Below are 25,724 nucleotides of genomic sequence, written 5' to 3'. Positions count from 1 at the left end.
TCACATGACTGTCTCCCATTCCTCCTGTAGCAAGGCAGGGGGCCGCTCAGGTCCGGAGGCCTCCTCATTCAGCCCTGAGCAGGAGCCATTGAGGAACCCGTTGTCCTTGGGGACAGCCATGGCAGGTAGAGTGGTCTCCAGGGCCGGGCCCCCTGGCTTGGTGTAGCTGGGCAGCTGGGGGTGGCCATTGGTGGTGGCAGCAGGCAGAAGGCGGGGGCTGAGAGGCAGGCCAAGTCCTGCACGGGGGCCTACATTGGTCACACTTGTGTGTGACACCATCGGGCCGTAGCTATAGCTGCTGCTCCCGCTGCGTGCCTTGCGCTTGAAGTCCAATGCTAGTGTCCAGCGGCTCCAAGACTTCTTGATCTCGGCCTGTACCTGGGGCAGTGGCAGGAGGGTAGATGGTCAGGATGGGCCCAAATGCTCCGTCACATGCCCTCCCAAGCAGTGCTCCCATCCCTACCCCTGCCACTGCCATGTTGAGTGGGAACAGAGGAAGGGGTTACTGGAAAATTCTAAGATCAAGCAAAATTCCATTAGCCTCAGAACCTGAGGCCTGGCTGCAGGCAACTGACACACCCAGAATCAATGTCCCTAAAAGTGGTTGAGTCCTTCAATCTGGATTTCAGATAATTCAAACCATGGGCATGGAAAGATACTTGGCTAATGCCAGAGATCGAAGAGCCCACAAATCCTAACACATCCTGGGCTTGAATCATCTGGAAAGACTTCTCTCTGCCTTCAGAATGTCCTTGGGGGATATTCTTAGAGAAGCAGAGGAAGAATGAGACAGAAGGAAGGGGCATGACTTAGGGAACCCCTAGCACATCCATTCCATCCCTGCCCTGCCCCAATGCTGCCCATTGCTTACCTCACCGTTGCAGAAACAGTATATGATGGCGACAAAAAATCCCTGCAGAGAGAGGCAGAAGGGTGGGTCAGGGCCAAGGGTCCACATCTGAAGAAGGTGGGAGCAGCAACCGTCCACCCACCCGCTCACAGCTGGCCACTGCTAGAGCCACATACCTGGAAGGAGTTGAAGAGCATCTCGTAGTGCATCTGGATTTGCCAGAGCGTCCCTGAGACCTCGGTGTATGGCGTGGCCATGAAGACAATGTAGTGGACGCCAAAGAGCGGCATGAGCACCAGCGTGGATTTGAGCAGCTTCCTGGGCCAGGGCGGGGGAGGTGGGGCAGGGCTGAGCTGCTTCCTCTTGATGGGCAGTGGGCCACCTCCCACCCTGCAAACCCCAGGCTCTAGAAGCTACAAAGGACCCCAAGGCTGTGGTGACCATGGGAGGATGACCATTTAACCTTGTCCACCCAGAATGGCTTGCTCTCCAAGCAAAGTGTTGACAACCTTCCTGGGTTCTCAAAGGAGTCTTGGAGTAGACCATGCATTATCCAGTCACCCTATCCAGACAGCCTGCCAGTCCCACTCCAGGAATGCCCTGTCCTCACTCTCCTATGGCCTACTACTCAGGTTTCAGCTGAGCTGCTGCCTCCTTGGGACTATGCATTGCCTTGTCAGATACCAAGCGACCAGCTTTTTGAGGTGAAGCATGGACTTGTCCCACTCTCACGGGCCCCAGGTGCAGGGCTCAGCACCAAATGGGCCAGGTTAGCTTTGAGAGATCCCTAGGGTCTCCAGAAGCAGGCAGGGTGAGACCTCATCACTGCTGATCAGGCCCCTGGTCTGGCATGCTAGTTGGGGACAGCCAGGGAGTCAGGAGCTGGGCCCTTTCATGGGGACAGCCTCATCCACGGGGACTCTGCCTCTCCTTGTGTACATGGGGCTGGGAGTCCATGACCTCTGGCTCTACTTCCAGCTCCCAGGAGCCTAGACATGGTGGATGTGACTTACCGGTACTGCTGCCGCGTGTCACACCGGCCAGCATTGGTCTCCCGCAGCTTTGTAGCAAGCACCCGGACAATGTTGATGAAGAGGATGAAGTTGAGCTATAGGGAGTGAGGGGGCTGCACTGAGGCTGCACTCTAGCCGGGCAGGGCAAGGACCCTTGGACCACCAGCCCTGCCACAGGCTCTGCTCTGCCACCATATCTCATGTGGCTTCTTGGGCCCTCAGTGTCCCCATGTGGACAGACCTTGTGGCTCTATTTCTGGAATTTAGAAGCCTCTACAGGTCCCTGTAGGGCTGGTCCAAACTCCCACTCCATCCCGTGGCCAACCATCCACCCTTGCTCACCACAATGGAGGCCAGAATGGGCACCTGGATGATCCACTTCTTGTTCCCGGAGCTCAAGTCCCAGCACCTGGGGGAAAAGGAGGTATCAACTCTGCCCCCTTGCTGTCCCCACCCTGAACCTACCCACAGAGAGGCTCCACAGCTGGTCTGCTTGACCATTAACTATTAGGACTCAGAACAGTATTGGGTATGGCCAGGCCTGAGGGTAGCCTCAGGCCTCTTTAGGAGAAGTAGCCCTCTGTGACCCTGAAGGGGTGCACAGCTGCAGGCTAGACAGAGAACTCCTGATGCTGGGGCCACTCATGGCTGGGGGGTAGGTGACCCCTTCCCATGCATCACAGAGGAAGAGGGTCCCTGGGGACTTTCTGACCTGTGTCACAGCTCCCTCCTTGTCCCAACTCTTCCCCACCTGGACCTACCCAGTGTTGGCCAGGGTGGCTCTCACACTGACCCACACGGCCACAAAGATGGCAGGCAGACCTGTGGGCACAGAGGAGTAGAGTGTGTGAGGGGCTGTGAATTCATCCATGGATGTCTCCCTCCCCTCAGCCACCTTGCTAGCTCCACTCCCCTCATCCCTGATGATGCCCAGCATACCCTATCACTGCCTCTGCCCCTACTCTGTACACATGGGCTGCACAGTGACAAAGCCCCTCTAGCCTGTGCTACCCCAATAGCCTTCCCCAGGGTCTCAGCCCTCAGGACCCCAACACAGCCCTCTGCCTCCATCTTAGTGGTTCTGCATCTCCTACAGTCAGTCACATGCTCCGCATACTTCTGGGCACAGGACACAATGATGTCTTCCTAACTTAGTGAGGCCAGTCCATTTCCCCTTCCCTCCATGAAGGGCAGCTGCTCTGGACTTGGGAGTTCCTCATGAGGAGGGAATCTGGTACCAACATCCCTGATCCAGTATGAAAAGTCCTGGTCCCATGGATGAGGCCAATGGGCATCGGCCACAAGAGAGCCTCTGTGAGCCCTGGTCTAAACCACTCAGCAGGTACGAGCCACCATTGACTAGCATGGTGCCCCTGAGTGTGCTTTGCCTCTGGGCAGGGAAGCCAGGCTCTGACCCTCCCTTGACTCATTCCAGGCCTTGATGAACCCTTGGGAGGCTCAGAGTATACCCCAAGTTTATGCTGAGAAAAGGGCTGACGTTCCTGTTCCATGGGATCTGTGCAAGCCCCGACATATGTGTTTGCTGACCACCCTGACTCTCTCCCAACTTGAGGGCTTGCCAAGGGTGAGGTGAAGATCAGGGTGTGTGCCAAGGGGCAGGAAGGCAGTGGCCATCGACCTGAGGGCTGCTGGGCCCAGAGGTGGCATGGCTGGAGGGTATGGGCTGAGCTAGGGGTGTTGACTAAAGTGCCAGGGCTCTAGCCACCCCGCCCAACCCTCTGCAGCCTGGGCAGATGCCCCAGAGCCCAGCCAAGGTCTGGAATTGCCAACAATAACGGACAATTATCAGTAACTCGATCCTGGAGCCCATGGGGGCGTGGGAGGGATACAAAGTCCCAGCAACCCATTCTGTAGAGTTGCTGCTGAACTCGGGGCAGGCCTGTGAAGCTCTAGGCCATGGACCTGATGGCCCACCTCAGGCTGGTAGCTCCTCTCAGGTAAGCAGATTGGTGAGGAATAGATGCTGGCCCAGCCTATGGGGCTCAGGGTGGAGGGAGGGTGCCAGACCCCAATTCCAGCTCCAGTCTGACTTCTGACACAAGATCCCACTCTAATTCCAAGCTGATTCTTGACCCAACAGACCCTGGCCCTCCCTCCCTTGAACTCAACCCCAGGTGATTCTCACCCCAACTCAAACTGAGGTGAATTCAATGCCACGTGAATCCTGACCCTGGCCAAACCCTGTTCCCTGAGCCTGGAATCCAGTCAGAGTCACAGGACATGCTGTGTGGGCACCTAACCCTTGGTGGTGCTATGCTCATGGCCCCACCCTTGCCTGCACCTCACAGCCCCACCCCGCCAAGCCTGCATACCCCAGCCGAAGACTGTGAAGCCCCATAGGTACTTCTTCTCTGAGAAGAAGGCCATGAAGATGAGACTGTGCAGGTACAGCCCCTCCACCAGAATCCAGTAGTAGTTGGTGGCCAGGAAGTAAAGGAAGAAGGTCACAGCCACCCGACAGCCCGCCTAGGAGACCAGCTTGCATTAACAGGAGGAGCCTGCATCTGGGGAAGTCAAAGCTGCGGGGAGAAGTGGTGGCAGTGGAGAGCAGGGGAGGTAGCAGGGGCCCAGCTGGTGGGACAAGACAAAATGGTGCTGGCCAAGTGGGCAGGGCAGGGACAGGCTCCAGCTGGGGCTCTCAACCAAAGGCAGGGGCTGAGGGGTGTGCATGTGGGGGGGGGGCAGTGCCAGGGGCAGGAGGACACTCACAATGACAGTAGCAGGGGCAAGGTGCAGAGGTGGGGTAGTTGAGGGTACTGGGCTGAGACAGGGGTGCTGACAAAAATGCGATTCATGAAGCCCTTAGGGGTAGGGGCTGGAAGAAGGTCGGAGAGATGTGGGGGACACTGTGAGGTGGGAGGCACCCATGAAGCCAGTGGTAGCAGTAGACACGCAGGGGCAAGGGCTGGACGGGCAGTGCTAGGGGATGCAGCATGGTGGGGGCTTGCAGGGAGCCAGTGGTGGCAGAAAGCCACGGGGCATAGACCGAGGGGCACTCACGTAGCCTGCAGCGGCGGAGGGCGGTGGCGGGGCCTGGGCGATGGCGCGCAGCTCCTCCTCGGTGAGGCGCTCTGCCTCATCGAGGGTAGTGCCCGAGTAGAGTACTGCATCTTTGACAAAGATGCTCACCGCTCGCAGCATGAAGGACAGGAACAGGTGCATGTGGATGTAGTTGCGTGTGCAGTGCAGCCTCCTGAGGGGGGCGGGGCAACATCATCATGGTTGAAGGACCCAGGGTGTGTGGTGGAGGGGCAGGCAGCTGGGATGTTCACACCCAACGGGCACCAGGCAGGGGAGAAGGGTGTACTGAGGGGGTAACAGGGGTGGCACCATCCCTCGGCTCCACCCCAGCCCCACCTTTGACCACGCCTCTCCCAGCTTCGCCCCGCCCACCTAAAGTAGGCCAGGATGAGCACTGCCACAGTGAGGGAGGCCAGCGACACGGAGTAGCCCACAGTGTAGATCATCCCCAGGCGGTCAAACACCTCCTGTGGGGTTGGGGAGGTACTGTCAGAGCCCTGGGACTTGGGGAAACATGAGGGGAAGGGGCAGGAGCCAGGTGAAGGTTGCTGGAGAAGTCAAGGTCTAGCGTTAGGACTAGATCAGGGGTCACCAACAGGGATGGGATTGGGTGGCCTTATTAGGACCAGGTGAAGGAGGGGGAAGGCTCGCACCCGCTCACGAGTCTCATTGGTCAGGAACTTGACACACTCGCTGTAGTTAGCCCATGTTCTGTTGTGCCCAGGTACCAGTTCCCAGCTGCCATTGTGGTCACAGCGTCGGTAGGCATGGCCTGCAAGTCAGTGAGGGAGGGTCAGGGCAGGAAGAGAGAGGTCTAGGGCCACCAAACCCTGAGCTCCAAGCCCTGTCATCCCTGTGGCCCTTTTTCCACCCCTAGGCCAGCCGTACCTTTGTGATTGAAGTCATAAATGTAGTCGGGACAGGGCACGGCCACTACCTCACCTGGTGCCCCCAAAGGCCAGCACAGGATATGGTCCCACTCAGGCAGGCAGGGGCGCCCTGTGCCCACAAAGACAGACAGATAGGGTGGGGGACACAGAGGGATTGAGCGTCAAGTTCTTGGTTAGTGTCCCAAAGGGATGAATACACCTGTGGTTGTTGGTTCCCACAGGGACAAGTGTGCCCCAGCACTGGAGAATAAAGCCTTGAAATGTTGTGGAGAGGTCCAAGACCCTGACATGGCAGCCCCAAGTCTTGAGCTCTTATCCTGTACTGTGCCCTGCATTCACCTGGTTTCACAGAATTCCTTATAGCCCTGTAACAGGTACTGGCACTGGCCCCACTTTTCAGATGGGCTGGTGGAGGCCCAGGGAAGAAATGAATGACCTGCTGAGTCATACAGCCTGGGGCTTGTCCTCTTCCAGTGCTTAACTCTATGTCAGGCCTCTCTTATCTTTGCCCTTGATCCCAACTTCCAGGTGTCCTGGAGAAGGGCAGGTTCCCAGTCTAACACTTTCTCAGCTGAGAAGGGCTTCCCAGAAACCTGGACAAGACGATGGAGGACTGGTTTCCAGTGCCAGCTGGACCCCAAAGAGCTGCTGACCCCATGCGGTTTCTCTCCTTTCTGCACCTCAGTTTTCTCGCTGGGAAATATGAGTCTGCGCTTCCACCACCTAAGACCTGCACCGAGCACCTGCTATGAGACTCTCCCAACCACTTGATCCTCTAAATCTAAGTGTTAATAGTGGGATTTAGGACAGGGTGACACACTTGAAGGACCCAGTCTCACTATAGAGATGTTGAGTCCTCATGAGTGTCACCAACTACTCTGGATCTCCCATGTTCTATCTTCCAGGCTCCCTACTTCCTTCTCCCCCCCCATGGGGCTCCAACCACAGGACTCTCCAGCCACCTTGGAAGGCTGCCTTGGCGGCTAGACCCACCCCAGATTGGTGAAAGGCTCTCTGTCCTGGGCACCATATTCCCAGCCCCGCCCAGTCGGCCCCACAATCCCTTCTGGTCCCCAGGGAACCACAGGGTGACCACAGCCTCCCAGATGTGGTCCATCTGGAATCTGCTGCCCACCCGGCCAGTTCAAGCCAGCCCTGTGGCTGCAGCCTTGGCGCTGTGTTTGTCTCTCCTCAGTTCCCTGAGGGATGACGCTGTCCCACACTTCCCTCCCTCTCTTCTCTTCTCTCCTTATCTCTGGCCCCCAGCCCTCTCCAGTCACCCTCCTCTCCCACTCTACCTCTATGGCCCACCCTACTCTGTGTCTTGGAACACAGCTTGTGCTTTTTGGTCCTCTCTCTGTCCTTGTGACTGTTTCTCCCTGCCTCCCTTTATCTCTGTCTCTCGTTCCATGTCTCTCCCTGTCTCTGTGTGCCTTTTCCTCTTTTTGTCTCTGTGTCCCTCCTGCTTCTCTGTCTCTCTGGTTCTCTACCACCCCTCTTTCTCTCCATGGGCAGAGCTGTAGCCCAGCGTTCACTGTTGGGGTAAGGCTGCATGAACTCTTTGCCTACATCTTCCTGAGGCCTGAGCCGCCCTGCTCACCTGCCCCCTGCATGCACACCCCAAGCTCTGGCTCCTTCTGGCCCCTGTCCTGTTGTCCTGGGGAAGGGGCCACAGCCTCTTCAACCAGAAGCAGACGGGGAGCATAAGTTCAAGATGGGGACAGAGCAGTGGAGGGAGGGCGGGTCCAAGCCCATCTCAGACAGACCCAAGGAAGTGTAGACATACCTTGGTGGCTGCTGCCAGTGAGTGCCTCCTTGTCCTCCTCAGACTCTGGGTAGAGCTTCCCTGATGGCTTGTCTTTTCTGGACTTCCCTGAGGTAGATGCAGACGTCCATCCCTTGTCTGACTCCATTATGCTGGCTGGAGAAGTCAGGCAGTTACGGCCATCAGTTTCACTAAGGCCAGAGACTGGGGCACCCTCTGTCCCTGGGCCCAGACTCTTCTTTGTACATGGAGGTTTTCTCCGCCTTGTGAGGGAATTGAGATGATGGGTGGAGATGATGGCAGTAAAGTGCTTGCCAGGGGGTGGAGTAATTAGAGGGGCTAGAAATCTCCAACGAGAGGTTCAAGTAGGGGAGACCTCCCCACATGAGGGTAGGATCAACTAGTGAGTTGAGCAGTAAATGTGGGCAGGACAGAGGCAGAGACCGTAGGTATCCTCCCATCCACGAGTCAGAGCTAGAGCCCACAGGAAGTGGAGGCCCCACCAGGGGGCGCATGGTAAAAGCAGACAAGAGGTGGTGATGGTCACGGAGAGATTAGATAGTGAGAGTGCAGCCAGGTCTGGGTGCTGTGCAGGTAAAGAAGCTGATGGTATGGAAGACAAGAGCAGGACGTGCAGTTTGTCTGTAAAGGGTGGACAGACATCCAAGAGTCAAGTCCACCTCCCCTACCCCTGCCCCAGGATACTAGAGTAAGGGACTCATAGGTCCCATGAGTGACCTGGAGACTGGCCATCTGAGATGGAACCTGGCCTTTCTCCCTACTGGAGATCTCTCTTCTTATCTGAGAAGCATTCCTCATTATCTGACTTGCATACCTTCAGATACAGCCCAAGCCAGGGTCCCTGGCCCTCTCATGTTTCAGGCAAGGTCAGGCCCTGTGGCAGCAATGGGAAGTGAGTTCAGATATTCTGGCCTGGGATGACAACAGCTATGCCCATTTTCCTGCCCCCACCCTTGGGTATTGGTAGGGTGAAGGTAGCAGGATGGGGAGGAGCAGGTGCAGAGAGGATCTACCATGGATAGGAAAGGCAGAGAAAAGCACTTCTCGGCTTCCACAACAAGGAACAGGAATGGAATCAGGACCCAGAGTGAGGGGAACCCACCTGAACTCCCAAACCTTGATGTGACCGGGACAGGGAGGCCAAAGAGCCATTGGTGGGGCTGGTGTGTATGTGAGTGGGGCTGTGGTACTGCAGAGACCATATGAGTCCCTGTGAGTATGAACAAAGTCCTTGTGCTGTCGGGGGTGTGTGTCATTGTGTGTGCTTATGCCCTGCATGTATGTGTGCTGCATGTGTGTTAGCATCTTTCTCCCCAGCAGCCTAAGAGCCAGCTCAGAGGAGGAAGCTGCACTTGTAGGTCAGTCAGTCAGGGTCTGGGCCACTTCCAGGTTAATGAGATTAACCAGACAGAGACCAGAGGCCTGGATGGGTGCTAATGAGGCCTCATCTCTGTTTCCAGGAAATGGACTAAAGGAAAGGGGTGGGAGGAGTCCAGTCTGAGGAGGGTGCAAGAGCTGTGCAACCCGGTGAGTGCCCCTCTCCATTTCTTCATGGCAAGGTTCCAGTGGACATGCTGTGTGTGCCAAGGGGGAGGTAGCCCTCTCTACTCCAGGTCAAGTACTCCCCACCACGGCAGCCAAAGTGTCTGACAGTGTCACAGCTACCCGTGCCTACCCTTCTACCTCCATCCAGCCCCACAGGTCTCAGTTCTGCTCACCCTGGAGGCCATCCTTCAAAGTCCTACCCATCCTGGACTTAGCCTGGATGCCTCCCCCTCCAGGAAGTCTTCCTTGACCAAAATGCTGGGGTCTGGCATCCTAGTGAGTACTTTAGCTCTGGAACTTTAGCTGCTTCCACACGCCCTACCCCCACTCCTGGGTAGGACCCTATCAAAGACTCTTTGCATCCTCTCTTCCAACCAAGTGTGGAGTGTGTGTTGGAGGCAATGTGTGAGGGAGGAGATGGGGGGGTGTCCAAGGGCTGGTGGCAGACAGCATGGGGATCTGAGCTCAGGACTAAGACCAGCAAATGACCACCTGAGCATGCTGACCCTGCCCTCACCAGATTTGCCCCACTCCCAATCCTTGCTTGGGCTTGCCCTCCCCCCTTGCCTAGACCCACCCTTGCCCTCGCCTGGCACCTACACCTGATCCCCCTTCACCTGGTTCCGTGGTCCCCGTGACCCACCCTCCTTGTCCTCCCCGCCCCTCCTGGCCCCGCCCCCACCTGGCCTCCGCTGGACTTCCTTGAGCCGCTTTTCGCACTGGGCCTGGGCTCGGTGCAGCAGGAAGATCTGCTCCTCCTTGGTCATGACGTCATCTGCATCCACCTGCAGAGCCTAAGGTCAGACTGCAGGCAGAACTTCCCAGCCCTGCGGGCCGGTTCCAGAACCATCCCCACCTCCCTGAGGGATCCTCTCTTCTCTAAAGACCTTGATTCTAGAATATGGGAAATCTGCCTTATGTAGCTCCTATTTTACAGATCGGAAGCCGCAGTTATGAAGGGTAGGGGCTGGCCGGCCTAAGCGGAAAAGGGGGGGCTGTCCCCTGCCTGCCTGCCAATGACCCCACAGGCTACAGGCACTGAATTTCTCTGCCCAGTTCGTTCCCCAGGGGTACATGAGAACAGGATGGAATGTCCCAGGATCATTCTTCATAGGACCCTGGCTGCATGTCGAAGGTCTGGGGAGGGGAGGGTGAGGAGTGGTGAACCCTAGGGAGATAAACGTAGGCCTGGATTCCTTCAAGTCTTGGCGCCCTGGAACACTTTGAGTGTCTCTGATTTCCAATCTCGTCCCTGCTCCCTAGCCTCTGTGCTTTTCCCAGTGAAAGGTGAGTGAGTGCCTCAGACCCCACTCACCCTCATCTCCAGCTCTCAGGCGCTGCCGTTCCTAGAGGCACTGGATGGAGGAACTGCTGGTAAATGACCTGGGGGGGGGGCGGGGCACTCCCGTGCAGGCTGTGGGTAGGAGTCGTCCCTCACTTGCCTGCTTATTTGGAAGCTCCCTCCATTCAAGCAGATCCTGTGTTCTGATGGGATGGGCAGAGCTTTGTTCCCGCTGCTCTCTCTGCAATGCCCTTCCTCCCTTTCTTTCCAACTACGGACCCCGGGACCCTCACCATCCACTGAGAATCCTGCCGTCATTTTAAGGATGGAAAAGGTAACATCTTGGGGGAGAAGTGGTTTCATCTGCAGCGGACTGCTGGAGAGGTTCTGGGCTTCTGTCCACCTGTCTGCCATTCTTAGGAGAAGGGAGTCAGACGCTCAGTGTGCTTAACCCAGTTGCTTCCTCGAGTTTGTTTCACAAGGGGTTAAAATATCCTCTCACACACCCTCTCACCGCCCCCCCCCCGCCTGCGGCAGGGTTGTATCGCCTTCAAATCCCCCAAGTCAGGGCTGTGTTCCCTCAGATCCTCAGGGAAGGGCTGCATCCTGTTTGACCCCAAAGTCCCCTCAGACACCCAACGACAGGCTGCACCCCCTCCGACACCTCAAGGCAGGGGCCGGCCCTCTTAGAGCCCAGAGGTAAAGGGAGGGAGGATCGGAAGGAGGCGTGGAAAGAAGGAGGCGGGTCCGGGAAGGGGCGGACTCAGGGCGGGTGAAGGTGGGCGGTCCCGGCTGGGTGGGTCAGGGAGCGCTGCTGCAGGGAGAAGTTAATTGACCGCGTCTCTTGGCGGCAGCAGCGAGGGCTTCCATGCCCAAGGAGTCTCCAATTGGCTCAGTCGGACTTAGGGTCTACTGGTTTCACTCAGAGGAGGCGCGTACGCGTCTTTGCGCGTGCGCGTGTGTGAGTGGTGGCGCATCCCCGAGCGTCCGCACACACGCTGCCTGGCGGGTGTGTGCTCTTAGTCGTGCGCCTGTCTCTGAGCGTCCTCATATGAGGACCGTTCTGCATTTAAATGTAGGCTCGTGGGCCTAACGTGTTTGTGAATATGTATGTATCCATGCGTTTCTGGACGAAAGTTCACATGTGTGCATCTTCGAGTGTGTGATGCGGTTGCTCGTTAGCGTGCTTATCTGTGGAGTCTATGGTGGACATAGGAATAGCTCGGCTGGACCCAGTGCCCACGGGTCTCCAGGAAGCTACTGGAGCAGATAGATTCTCCTGTGTTGGCTGCAAGACTTCGTGGCTCCTCTACGGCTACCACTGCTACTGCTGAGCAGAAGCAGTGTGTGTGTGGGGAGGGGGGGGCGCTCAGGGCCATGGGGCTTAAGGGAGAACAATGAGGGTCTGCCTGGTCCAGAGGTTCTCATTGTGGCTCTGTCATTGGGAATCCAGGCTGCTGAGGGGGCCTGATCCCTGTCCAGCTGCCTGCCCACCCAACCCCCATGACAACACCCCTACTCCCATTTTTATCATTACAACTAGTGTTCCATCAACTACCACTACCACACCTTCACTGTCATCATCACCACCACCACCACCACTGTCACCAGCACCATCATCACTACCCTTAGTATTACCACTACCACCACTGGCAACACTATTACCACCATTAGTATTATCACAACAGGTACAACATCATTACAATCACCACCAATGTGATTTCCACCAGCATTATTAACCACTACCACCATCGCCATTACCACCAACACCATTACTGTTCAAGGAAATATTAGCATCATCACTGCCCTCACCAAATTGTCATCAGCTCCATAACTGCATCAACATCACCTTTGCAATCTTATTGTCCTCATTCCTTATCAGGCCCCCGCTCCCATTCCCCATCTCCTTTTGCCCATCTCTGCCTCTCTCAAAATAAACAGATGATACACTGTATTTTTCCAGCCAAGAGACCCCTAAGTGACTGTGTGATAATCCCACCAGTCCCTAATGATTGGTTGACACACCAGCCCTTCCTGACAAGTCAGCTCACCAGTGTGACTGAGGATCACAGCTGGAGGCCTAGACTAGAGGCAGGTAGTCATGGATTGACAAACTAACAATTTGGCAGACACACATGGATAGGTGGACTAGTGGAGTGATGACCAGGACCTGACCAAGGAACTGACCAACACATTTGCTCACAGGCCCAAGGGCTCTGCTTAGCCTCTACCTGGTTTTACCTCTATGGCCAGGAGAAGCACATCACTTTTCCTTACTCTTGTTTCCACAGTGGGAATGGCCAGGAGAAGGGAGGGTGTGTGCTCCTAGAACCGGAGGCATATCTAAGGCATGGCAGGTATAGCACATGCTCTGGGCACCACTTGAAGGGGGGCACCACTGACCAGTTTCTATTAACTTGGTACTGCCCAACATCTTTCCTTGAGCAAGAGAGACACAGAGGCTGCAGAGACAGAGGACAGGATGGCACATGCCCCAGGGCACAAGACCAAGGGGGTTCCAGATGAGGAGTGGAATGAAAGGTACCTGACCGAGGCAGCCAGACAAGCTGGGGAAAAGCATTTCTGCTGACAGGTCACGTCACTACTATCAATGTCTGTTCCTCTGAAATTGGGGTTGGGGGCCACAATTTAGAGATTGCCCCAGTGCTCGTTATCCTTACTCTGCCCTTGCCTAGAACCCCCTACTCCTTACCCTTCACAGAGACAGTGACCCCCACCTCTGGCCTCCTTGAACTTTAGGACCCATTTCTCTGTCACTCCAATCACAAACAGAGCTGCCACTGCAGCAAGAGAAATTCAGGTCAGAGTTAAGGAGGCACTTTCAGAAGGAGGGAAGCAATCCCACCCCATGCCCATTCCCACCTTCACACTTTAGAGTACAGCTCCCCTACCTGGAAGCCTCTGCTCACCCCTCCCCCAGTGCATTACCCCCTCATCCAAGGAGACTCTGCCACTTGCACTGGAGTTTGAATGACACCTCCACCACTGATTGCCTTTGTGATTTTGAGCAAGTGGCTTAACCTCTTGTGCCTCAATTTTCTACCTGTAAAATGAGGATAATATAGGGCTGTTGTGAAGATTAAATAAGGTACTACATGGAGAGCCTAGGCAGGGGTAGAGCAGCAGCATGAAGTCATCACTTCTTCTATGAGTGGGTCCTCCTGCTGCTTGGCTATGTGGATGCCCCCAGGGTGGGAACCCAGTGTGCCAGGGAGAGATTGGATGAGTCACTGAGGGGTGACAGTGAAGGAGGTGAGACCCTAGGAAGGATTGGAACAGGGAATATGAGGGCCTTCTAGGTGAGGTGTGTCTGGCGGAAGGACCCAGAGGGAGCTTTTGAGATGGAAGGAGACCCCAATGACACCCCCCCCTTGCATTTCTAGGTCTAACCTGGACTCAAGTCAGGATTCAAGGTCATTACCAGCTTCCCTGAGCTTGGGGCTTGTGGGGCTAGAAGCCCCTCTTGCACCTCTGCCCTGGCTGAGAAGCCTTTATCTCTCAGAGGTGAGGGGAAAATGCTGACAGCTCTGATGGTTTCCTGGCCTGCACCCCTATTCATCTGATGCTGCACTCCTCTCTCCCTCTTCCCCCTCCCCCTTCCCAGACAGCCCACCTCCTCCCTGCCAGAGTTCCTGTCTTCTTGGCCCAGTTCCAGGATATGGAGGACTCAGATTTGCATCTTCCAAGATCCAGAGAGTCTGCAGATCTTGGGTCTTAGGGGTAGAATGAAGGGATCAGGGCTGGCTCAAGGTCAAGGTTCACTCATTCCATACCCACCACTGACTGGGCCACCCAGGCCTGGAGCCGGATGCTTCTCATTTCCCACCCCCACTGCCATCCTCCTATGGTCTTGGATGAGGTCTCACATGGTGACTCCTCCACCTGCTTCCATAGGGCTTGGCCTCAGTGCCCCCCACCGCAGCACAACCTCTTCATGCTCCACCCCTCAATGCAGCACTGTCCCGTCCCGTATGCACACATGTGCATCATGCACAGAGTCTGGACACAGGAGGTGGAGTCCCCTGACATTAGCCTTAAGCTGGGGAAATGGGGATGGGAGACGATCTGGGGACTGGAGCTGGTGTTGGTGGGGCTCCTGGTCAGTACAAATGGACTCCTGAGGAAGGCACGTTATTTACAAACATAGGAGCTGATGCCTCAGGGAGAAAGCAATGTGTGACCCCGGACATGTTTGTCACTTCCTGAGTAGAGAATTCCAGAAGAGAAGAAAAGCCATCTGCTCACTACCCCCGCCCCATGCAAGCTGCTCCCTCTAACTCAGCTTGTGTGTGTGCGTGGTGGGGGAGAACCTCACTGAGGGTCCTGCTGAGATGGAAAGGTGTGATTGTGCCAGTGGGGGTGGAGGTGAGGATGGTGAAGTGGAGGTGTGGTAGTTGGGGATGATGTCAAGGCTGGTGAGGGTGATGGGAACAGTGGTGGACAGAGTTGGTTCCATGATGCTGACCAAATGAGAGCCACTTGTACTCAACTCCTCTCCTAACTGCCACATTCCACATATTAGCTGTCTGTGATCACAGGCATGTCTCAATTCTCCTCCTCCAGGCAAAAACTAAGGAGGAAATAAAAGGAACCCTGTTTAGCTGTTGATACCTCGGCCTCTGGAAAAGGAGCTTCTATTCCATGATCTTAGCCAGGGGGTACCTTCTTGGGTCATCGCATCCATCCCCCTGTGTGAGGGCAGCCTGGTCTCCTGTGGGGGGCAGGGTGGGCCTGTAGGCTCCTTGATCATCTTTGGAGAAAGCAGTTCTACCAGGGATGGTCCCCTGTCTGACCTTCATCTCTAGCAGACCCAGTCCCTCTCTGGCCCCTGATGCTCTTGACTCCATCACCAAACACCTCCTCAGCCCCTTGCCACACAGAGAACCCCTGCCCATCTCAGCAGAACCAGAGACCCCCTCTGTCTGTTGCCCCTAGAGCTCTACCTTCATCTCCTTCATCCTCCACCAAAACCCTGCAAGAAGTGTATGGGGGGGGTGTGGGGGTGTAGTGTAGTAAATTACTTAGTGTGGCTTTTCTACCCATAAGTCTTTGTAAACTCCAAGGTGGGATTTTCTATGAGCAACTGAGGAGCTCCTGGTTGCTGAAGTTGTCCACCTGGAGTATTTCTGTTGGGAGTGGCACAAAACAATGTTCTGGGAGGTGCCCACTCTCTCTCACGTGCTTACAGTTCTGATGCTATGATTGGCTAGTTTGACCACCCTGCCGGGCTCAAGAGGAGGCCTCCTCTGACTGCTGATTGAGGAAGACGTGCTGCTGAAAGAGACACGCGCTCCTGAGACACGCATTGCTGGGAAAGAGACACAAGAGACATGCATTGCTGAGACACTGAGGGACCAGCACTGTTGGGGGAGAGACTGTGAGAGATTTGGCTGAGGGACGGTGGGCTGGGAGAGAGACTGTTTTTCCTGAACTTGAATTGTAGTCCAGTGCTTCCCTAATAAACCTCATAATCTGTGAGCTCTGTGTGGCCACTGCAGCAAATTATCGAACCCAGGAGAGAGGTGGTGGTGCTTTGGGAGGAACAGTTGGTGAAAGGGCTGGAGGGAGACAGCATGTCTGGCCTTGCAGTAATAGGCCTTGGGTTACTGCTGGTAATTCTGTCTTCCTCTTATGGGGTTCTAGGAGGTCAGAATATGTGGCCTCCTTGCCCTTTTTGCAGGGGGACGTTGCCATTGAGTCAATATGACTCAGGGCAACTCATGGGCTACAGAGTAGAACTGCTCCCTAGGGATTTCTTTGCTGTGATATTTACAAAGGCCGGTTGCCAGGCCCTTCTTCCATGGTGCCACTAACTTTTAGGTTAGTAGTCAGGTGCAAACTGTTTGCTCCAACCAAGAACCTGCAAGAATGATATATCTTACAAATAGGGATACTGAGGCTGAGTCACAACTAAAAGGAGAAGTGAAAGTGTGCCTGACACTGAAGCTGCAGCCCTGGAGGCAGGGAATGGAAAGGAGAGAAAGGAGGCCATTCCCAAACACATGAATAGTCTATCCCCAGCCATCATCTCATCTTTCCACTGAGTCCATCTGGATTGTGTCCTTTGCTGAATCCAGCACACCACCTAAAGCAGCTCCCACAGAGGTCATTCAGGAGTGGAGGTGGGTGTGGAGGAGGTGATGGTGGTGATGGTGAATTAGTAATGGCAGCTCATCCTTGGGCAGAGGAGAGTATGGCCCTGGTGTTAGGCACATGGAGACATTATGCCTCCAGAAAAGACAGGAGAAATCTTGTCCCCACCCAGGGACCACTTTGTCACCTCCTGGCCTTCCTGCACCCCTACTCCAGATTCTACTACTGGGACCTGTTTTGGCACCCCTCAGTGTCTCCCATTGCCAGCTGGCAGGGACTGTTCCCCCCCCCCTCTGTCTGTCCTGCTGGCCCAAGCAGGCTAGGATGGGCTCCTTGCCGGGGACGCTCCTGCCCTGCCACTGCTGACAAGTGCTGACTTTTCCTCCCCCTCACCAGGCCTTCCTGAACAGGCTGCCTGTGTTCCGGGTGGGAGGGGCGTGGGGGGGGGCAGGCACTGTGACGCCTCTCATCCTGGCTGGCGTGGACGCCTTCGGGGCAGGCTGTGGAATGGGGCCTGGGATGGCCGAGTTGGCTGCTAAGACGGGTGGATCTTCAGGAGCTAGCAGCCTCTACCTGGGCTGGGGAATGAAGGCTTGAAGGGAGGGTGCATCCCAGCCTTACTGCCTAACTGCAGTCTGGTTACCAAAGGCTGCCATCAGGCCTCACCTCCAGCACCAGACCGGCCCCAGAGTAAGGGAGCTGAAGGGTCTAGAGGTCTCTGATGTCTTTGTGCATTTGAGAAAACCCTGCAGCTTGTCTCAGTTGCATCACATTTTGCAGGCAATTTCAAAGGTGTGTAAGCCTATCACCCCATGCTTTCTTTTACCTGCAGCTTGCTCTCTCTCTGAAAGAGATGCCTTCCTGATGTGGTGGCTGGACCAAGGAGTGTCCCCAGAAGGCCCATGACAGGAATCTGGGGGAGGCCTCTTAACATCTTACTAAAACATTCCAAAGAAAACCCAAGTTCCAGGGAGGGCTCCCCCCCCCACCTCTGCTCTGTCCACAGGCAGTTCCCAGAGCTTATGGGGGCAGGAGGGACTGTTTAAGGGCAGGTGGTATAAAAAGCTTCAACCAATCAATACAAGAAAGATAAACAACCCACAGAAAGATGGGTAATAGCTCTGAGCAAACTCTCTAGAAGATGGACCACAAACCAATGTAAAGGCCACAAGCGCATTGGTAATTGGCAAATTAAAATGCCAAGAGACAGTATTTTAACCTATCAGAATGGAAACAATGAAGAAAATAATCCTCATAATATCCTATGAGATCGAGGACATGGGGAAAGAGGCCCTCCTGGTCACTTACTCCTGGTGCGAGTACAAACAGGCAGAGGCCTTTCAGATGGCAATTTAGCCACTTAAATTAAAATGAAAAATGTGCATGTTCTCAGACTCAGCGATGACAGAATCTAGAATTATCCTAGTGGTCACCTGAAGACACAGGAAGGTATTTCAAGGAGCTTCCCTATGAACCTGGAAACACACACACATATATACAAACACACACACACATATACACACACACAATTTATGCAGAAATAATCTAAATAATGTTAAAAAAAACATTGTTGTTGTTGTTATGTGCCATCGAGTCAGCGCTGACTCATAGATATGTATTAACTGACATGAAGACCTGCAAGACACACCATTAAGGAGAAAAATGCATATGGCAGAGCCCAACTTATAAATTGGCACTATTTTTAAAAAACCAACCAACCAATTAACCAACAGAAAAGAAAAAACACAACAAAGCTATTTACTTGATATCTACATAGAGAGTTACCACTTGGAAATACAAAGAAAACTTGTTTGAGAGGACATCCCCTAACCCAGGCTGTTGCAAATGGCTTTCTTTAGGAGGGCGAATGGTCTTGGGAGTGGTCAAGAATTTTTGTTTAATCTATATTATTTGACCCTTTTATAAAAAAGAACATAATCACATATTAGTTGTGAAATCAAAAATAAGAAAATAAAATTGAAAGCAAGAGGATTTCATGAAAAAACAACGGAGAAAGAGAAGAAAAGAAACCAAAAGAAAACCTGAGAGTGGGCCATGAGGGCTCTACCTAGCCCCAGTCCCATCCTGCTTTGGAGTAAAGAGCTCAGTGCAGGATTCCGAAGACCTAGGTTCAAATCCTGACTTTCCCACAAACTCATCCTGTGGACCTCAGGGCCCTTGCCTGTAAAATAGGTGGGTGAATGGATGGAAGGAGCAAACCTTTGTGACCGTTTCTAGCTCAGAATCTGGGGGCAGCCATTGTTCAAAAAGCATTGGTTCCTTTCTATGTTTAAAAAAGAGCACAGAGACTCAGCTGCCCCAGGAGCAGGCTGGGAGGGACCCATAGATTCCCACACATCTTGTCTCTCCTGTGACTTGCCTCCAGGTCACACCTTGCCACTCAAGACCTGCCCCTGACCTGAGCAGGGGCTTTGTGACCTGAGTGAGTCTTTCCCACTGCAGTTTCCACTCCACATCTGTGCATGCTGAGGGCGTCCTTTGGATGAGGCATCCCTGAAAATCAGATCACACTCAGACCCTCAACTCACAAACGTAGGCAGTTGCTTCCTCTGAACTTCACCCCTCTTCCTTTTTTCACACTTCCAGCTTCCCAGCTACTCTTCCCTTTGAGGCACAAGGTAGACCAGCCAAGTCTGGCCATACTCAGTGTCCTCTCACTGGGATGCTCTTCTGTGCCCCCAACTGTGAGATCCCTGCAAATGCAAACCTGGTCCTGGGTTGGCTAGGCAGGTAACATACAGGTTTGGCCTCAAGGGGCTATCAGCTGAGGCTGGTAGACTTGGTGGGCACCAGTGTGATCTGCCTGGGAACGGCAGCCCCTGGGCTCAGAAGAGGGAGCTGGCAGGCTGTCAGCTTCTCACTGGCTCTAGCTGAACCCAAAGGGCCCACAGGGCACTGAGTGAGTGAGCAGGCTGCTTCTTTACCCCTTGAGCCCTATCCTGTAGCTCTGAAGCCAGTGCACTCACTGCTTGAGAGTCCAGCCACAGACTCCCCAGCCAGGTCCCTAGACAGCCCCAACCCAAGGTATCCCTCCTCCTGCTCTAGCCCTCAGCCTTGGGTCAGGGCTAGGCCGGACACATTCTCTTCATGTGCATCACCCCCCCCCCCAGAGAGCAGTGTGCGGCCCTGGGGGTCCCTACCCACCCCAACACATACAGAGGCACAGAGCTTGACACTTGGTTGGCAGGAGAAAAATAAGTCATATTGGTTGTGTGATTAGGATCAATTATAAAATGAGGGCAATAACTGGACCTTCGTGAGGGTTGTGAAAATGAAACTAGTTAGTATATGTAAAATGCTTCAAACAGCATCTTGTATGTGGACAGTACTAACCCACTCCATTCCGATTCATAGTGACCCCCTAGGACAGAGCAGAATTGCCCCATTGGGTTTCCAAGGCTATAAATCTTTATGGAAGCAGATTGCCTCATTTTTCTCCTGTGGAACAGCTGATAGGTTTGAACCCTTGACTTTTGGTAGCCAGCTGAGTGCTTTAACTGCACCACCAGGGCTCCCTGTAGAAAGTACTACAGGAACATTTATTAAAGAAAGAAAGTAATAGACCTGGATGCACACGAGCTCACAAATGCACACACACATGCACATGCCACTTGCTCTAGCAAGTCACGAACACACTGTGAGATCACACTCACAATCACACAGACTCAGATGGATACACTTTTCCCAGAGTCCCCCAGAGCACTGATCTCACACGCAGACAAATCTAGGGACATCCACACTCACCACCCCGTCTTCCCGACAGTCATATGTGTGCGCTGCGCCCTACTAGCTGGCTGTACACTGTGGCTGTGTTGTCCCTGAAGGGACCACTGGGAAAGACTTTGAGCCTGGCCTGAGGGGAGGGCAGGGAAATGGCTCCACCCTAGCATTAGAACTTGGAGCGCCTCTGGGCAGGGTGCTAGACCCCTCTGAATCTCAGTTTCCCCATCAACAAGTCCTTGCTCATAAGGGAGGATGTCTCTGGCTTTGGGAAGTCTTTGCTGGGGCCGGAGTTATGAGGCCTGGCCACCGGTAAATGCAGATGCTAAAGGGACAGAGAGCCTACTACCAGGGGTTTCTTAGGCAAATGCTTCTTTCATGCCTTTTTTTACAGCTGGGGAAACTGGGGCGTTGAGAAGGCTAGCCCAAGGTCCACAGGCATCACAGACCTAGACGAATCCCAGAGTTCCTGCCTCCCAGGCTGGGACTCTGTCTTGGGCAGGGATCGGCTGCTGGTCAGGAGATAGGTGTGCTTACCTATCTCCCCAGGAGCTCTGGTAGTGTGGTGTGATATACTGCCTAAGGCATTTGACTGCTAACCAGAAGGCTGGAGGTTCAAACCCACCAGCCATTCCTCGGAAGGAAGGTTGGGCAATCTACTTCTGTACAGCTACTGCCAAGGAGGGGTTGCTATGACTTCAAGGAGGGGTCGCTATGAATTGGAACTGACTCTAGGGCAGTGAGTTTGGGTTTTTGGTTTGACCTCTCTCTCCAGGGTAGGCAGATGCCTCACCTGGGGCACAGCAGGGGTCTTGAAGTCAGATGCACAGACAGACAGCCTTCTTAGAAATGAGCTGGTTTCCTGGGACACAGCTGCTGTGGGATCTGAGGGGATGAGACACTCCCCATCACCAGGGAAATGGCGCCCAGGCTCTGAATCAGGGTAAGAAGAGTACTGCTTCTTGGTATCTCTTCTGTCTGTTTTCGCCTATCTCTCCCTGACTCTTTCTTTGCTGTTTTCGGTCTGTCCACTCTTCCTGCTCTGGGGAGCCCTTATCCCTACACCATTTCTCTGTTGCTTTCTTTCTCTCTCTCTCTCTCTCTCTCTCTGGGATTCTCTCCCATTCTGTCTCATCATCTCCCTTGTGTTCTCTCTTGTTCTCTATTCTCAAGAGGGTCTTTCCAAGGGTCTCTTCACTCACTGGAGTTCCTCTCTGCAAACTTCTCCTGGAAGGGTGTTTTGAGAGGTCACTCTCCTTCAGAAGACTACCAATCCTCCTCCATGCCACACCACACCCACCTTCCTGGGCAAACAGCTTCCACTCGGGGCAAAGCTGTGCATGTGTGCATGCATGTGTGCATGCGCACAATTGTGAGAGCTGGAGGGGGTCTGGATAATTCTAACTTTGGACCCACAGCCCTGTATTCTGGATTGCAAACAAAACTTATGGAAAACAGAAGCCCCCCCACAGGCAAAGTCTGTGGGACCCCAGACCTCCATGTCCAGCCTTCCATCACCAGATCATACTGTCCTCTTCAGAGGACACACAGTCCCAGCCATGGTGCTTACAGAAACAGAGGAGAAAGGAACCCCCGACCACAGACTTCTAGACCTGGGGCCCCATATCCAGGTTTGCCAGATGGAGAGACCTCAGTTGTGTGGAGCCCACAGTTCAGACAGCCTGGAGACAGCAAGCACGGAGGATCCCAGTTCAGAGGATATCCCTCAGCTGAAAGTTCAGACTATTCTAGAAATCCAAGACTTTGTGCCCTAGATCGCCCAAGGGACCCCAGAGCAAGCCTCACAGCCCCTTCCAGGGCCCGCTGGCGGGGTGTTTGTGCTAGAGTGCAGGCGAGGACTTACCAGCGCATATGCGGAGCTGAGCACCGGACAGCAGAGCAGGAGCGCCAGGCCGGGCGCGATCCGGACGGTCCCCATCGCCACCGCCTAGGGCCGCGTCCCTCGGGGCAGTCGCCGCCGCCGGCCCTGGTGGTGGTAGTGGTGGTGGGGGGTGTGCAGAGCTGCGTCAGGCCAGGTCGCCCCGCCCACGCCCGGGTCTATGGGACCCCGGCGTCCCGGAGGCCCGAGGCCCCGGGGCCCGGTGCGAGGTCCATGCGCCAAGGGCTAGCGAGCAAGCGAGCGAGCGCGCAAGAGGGAGATGGAGGGAGGAGGGAGGCAGCCGGAGGCCGGGCGGGCGGCGGGCGGGCGCCGAGCGCTGCGGAGCGGCCAGTCTGCCTCGGAGCGGAGAAATCACATCCATATGGCCGGGCCCCCCGCCCCCGGCCCGCCCCCCGATCCCCCCGCGCCGCCTTTTCTTTTCTTTCCCTTTTTTTTTTTCTTTTGGGGAACTGGGAGCTGTGGCTTCTCCCCACGCCCAGTGGGGGAGGGGTCGGGGCGGGGGAGGGGTCGGGGTCGCTGTCTGCGGGGGGCTACTGGGGCTGTTATTTTTAGCTCGGCAGCCGGCCTCAATAGGGGGGTCGGGGCGGGGCGGGGAGCGCGTTTGGAACCGCGCGGGGCGTGCAGTTTGGGGATGCGATCCCAACTTCGCAACGACGCTGAGCCATTCGATGTTTGGGGCATCAGTTCCCGGCTCCTAGGCCCCCAGACTCCCATCCCCACCGCGGCCGCCTCCGGCACCCTCTCCACATCCTCGGCCGGAGCTCCGCCTGCGCCCGCGCCTCTTGAGCGCGCCCGCTGCCCGGCTGCTCTGTCAGTCTGTCAGTCCGTCTCTAGCTCCCCCGGCCTTGGCCTCCTTTCTTCCCGCGGCCCCGAGCTGCGTTTTGGTCACTCCCTCGCTCTCTCCTTCCCCTCCCCCTTCTTTCTCTACGAAAACATTTGCAAGTTTCCAAAAAAGCCACCGAGCTGAGCGGCTCGGGGCTGGCGGCTCCACCAGGCTCCGAGGAGGCGCCGCCGACTGACACCGAGACAGTCAAACCAGCCCGGCCGCCTCGGCCAAGTCTGGAGTCACCCGGACCCAACTCCAGCCCCCTCTTTCCTGCGCCGGCCCCCAGCCCCGACTTACTCCGAGCGCGCCGCCGCGGTCCCCGCCTTGCCATGGATGTCTGGCTCCCCCCGACAGCCTCCCCAGGACAACGCCCCGTCCGCGGCCCCGGGGAGACTTCATGCAGTTCTCGGGATGCCCCCTTGCCGGCCTGGCCTCCAGCAGCCCCCGCCTGGCCGCCCCTCGGAGCCGCCGCCCGCCGTGCGCGTCCCTCGCCTTGGCGTCGGCCGCTCCCCCTCCCCCGCGGCCGGGCGCCGCGATCCTCCCTTGCGCCCTCCCCGGGCCTCTCCCGCTCCCCCACCCCCTCGTCGCCTCCGACAGCGGTTGTACCGAGGGGCAGAGCGGAGCCTGCAGCCCCTCACCCCAGGGCATTTCTTTAGAGGCCTTGGCCCAGAGTCGCAAAGCCACAGGGTGTGATGTGAGTGTTGGGGGACAGGACCCGGGAATCTCTGACATTGGGGCCCAGGAACGTGGCCCAGGGCGCTGCCGCTGCTGCTTCATTCTCTTCTCAGGAAGGCAAGACTTTTATTTTTTTCTGATTATCTGGCCCGGGCGGGTGAATAGGAGCCCTCAGCCGAGGAGCAGGCCCTTTTCACAGGGGGATCTCCGGAGGAGGCCGCCCAGTACCCCTGCGCGCCTCGGCCGCAGCGCTGTCTGTTCGCCCGTGGGGCTCCCGCAAGGGCTGTGCTGAGGTCCCTGGGGAGACGGCTCAGCCGCTAGCTTCAAGCTTGGCTGCGCCACCTCTGCCCTCCTGCGCCACCCCTCCCCACCCCCCAACCCTAGTTCTAGGGGCTGTGTGTCCGCAGAGCTCTAGACCCGCTGCCCCTCTCCGCCCGGGTCTCTGCCTCAAGTCCCTCTCCCTGTGTCTCCCCGGGTCCAAGCCTCTGCGAGTCTCGACCATCCAGACACCAACCCAGACTCTCCAGTCCCACCTCTGGCCCCACCCGCGCACCTAGAGAGTACAGGCCCTGGGGCTCAGTCCCGAGCCCTGCCCTCAGGCTCCGCCACCCCCCCATCCCCCACCTCCACCCCCCACTCCCACCCCCCACTCTAGGCCAGCTTAGCTAGGGACCCTCCGCCTTGATGAGGGGAGGGAGGAGTCTACGCGGAGTTCGGGCCGGACGGGGGCGGGGCTTACTGCTCCGGCCGGCTAGGGAATGCTGAACTCAAGTAGGAGATGGGCTCGACCCCAGTTGACCATCTCCTGTACCAGGTGGTGAACCTGAGGCCAGAGAGAGGAGGAGTCCGGCATTTTAAGGATGGTGTAGAGGAAGCTAATTCGAGTGTTTGGTCCTGGAAAGGATCTTTCGGACCGGGTAGCAGCTCTGCTCCCTCCACTTACCAGTTGTAAGTCCTGGGCTCCACGACACTCCTGCTGTCTGGGCTTCAGTTTCCTCATCTATAAAATGGGGCAGTTGATTAGGTGATTTACAGGGCACTTTGAACTCTACTGTTTGGTGCCCCTGGGGTCCTGGGTTATGGGCTTGTGGGTTCTCTGGCTCCACAGATTCAGCCTGTAGAAATCAAGCTCCTTCAGATTCCCCAACCCTGCCCCTCATTTCAGGGATGGTGCCTCCCCTCAATGCGAATGGGTCCCCAAGATCAAACTCTAAGGCCGCTGAATTCTAGCTGCAATTAGCCATCCCAGTAGCCCACTTCCTCTAGACTCAAGCACACCCATCTTTCACACCCACAGCTGTCTTCCCAACACACTTTTCTGGTCATATCCTTTCTCCATGCCCCACTGCCCTCAAATTTCTTGTGGCACTCAAGAACTTTGCATAAAGATGACTCCCCTCAAGAGGTACTGTCCATCAGACTCCAGGCCTCCTCTCATGTTTACTCCCCATGCCTTTGCCCTTGTAGTTCCTTCCCCAGGATTGCCCTCCTGTGTGTGATAAAAAGGATACTCCTTCTTTCTTTGGCTTCACTTCCTCAGTTACTGGGAGATTGTGATTTCTGGGCTGCCCCTATGGTTTGTGTGCTGCTTGGGAATGTCAACAGGACCCAGGTGCCCAGAGTGGGCACCATAGAACACTCGTAGTTCTTGGGTTTTATATTCTGACAGTCTCAGCTTTAAATATCTCTTTATTAGTGACTCTGATGTAAGTCTTATGGTTCCATGACCACTGGCCCACCCATCTTGGTGAAGGGGACAGAACATTCATGGAGGGATTGGGGGACCTGGGAGGTAAGCCAGCAGCTGAGGCAGAGAATCTTTCTCAAATTGAATATCAGAAAGCTGAAACTGGAAAATAAATCAGATTTAACTTGAGAAGACCAGGGTGGGCTGTGGACAGAGCCAGAGAGAAAAGATCTGGTGGGCTCCAGGGCCCCTTAAGGACATTCCCTTAGCTGTAACTCACATGCCTCACCCCAGAGTCCCCTGCTGGACATTCCACCACTTTGGGTGGGGGCCATTAACCCCCCTACTCACCCCCAGGCCACTGGTTAACATG

At 55.6% G+C, this 25,724-nt stretch overlaps 1 protein-coding gene across 1 annotated transcript; it reads right to left on the bottom strand.

Annotated features, from left to right (window-relative positions):
• On the bottom strand, positions 1-22,202 carry PTH1R (parathyroid hormone 1 receptor). The gene is made up of 14 exons (XM_007951749.2): positions 22,128-22,202; positions 9,809-9,911; positions 7,582-7,716; positions 5,794-5,904; positions 5,559-5,677; positions 5,278-5,372; positions 4,885-5,077; positions 4,197-4,350; positions 2,625-2,685; positions 2,206-2,272; positions 1,864-1,958; positions 1,027-1,168; positions 872-913; positions 1-378 (listed from the first exon to the last, which is right to left on the bottom strand). Exons 1-14 carry the CDS (start codon positions 22,200-22,202, stop codon positions 1-3), a joined length of 1,770 nt encoding a protein of 589 aa, XP_007949940.1.
• Positions 22,203-25,724: the final 3,522 nt, after the last annotated feature.

The sequence above is a fragment of the Orycteropus afer genome, unplaced genomic scaffold (assembly GCF_000298275.1).
Source record: "Orycteropus afer afer isolate SDZICR_OR568_19922 unplaced genomic scaffold, OryAfe1.0 scaffold00311, whole genome shotgun sequence".
Classification (NCBI taxonomy): domain Eukaryota; kingdom Metazoa; phylum Chordata; class Mammalia; order Tubulidentata; family Orycteropodidae; genus Orycteropus; species Orycteropus afer.
This window is presented reverse-complemented; position numbering and strand designations above follow the sequence as displayed.

Excerpts from the sequence above, each read along its gene's own strand:
- PTH1R (XM_007951749.2), bottom strand. The coding sequence starts at position 22,202 with ATGGGGACCGTCCGGATCGCGCCCGGCCTGGCGCTCCTGCTCTGCTGT. Across the intron at positions 9,912-22,127 it reads TCAGCTCCGCATATGCGCTG|GTGGATGCAGATGACGTCAT; the intron begins GTAAGTCCTCGC and ends TAGGCTCTGCAG. Across the intron at positions 4,351-4,884 it reads CCTCCGCCGCTGCAGGCTAC|GCGGGCTGTCGGGTGGCTGT; the intron begins GTGAGTGCCCCT and ends CTGGTCTCCTAG.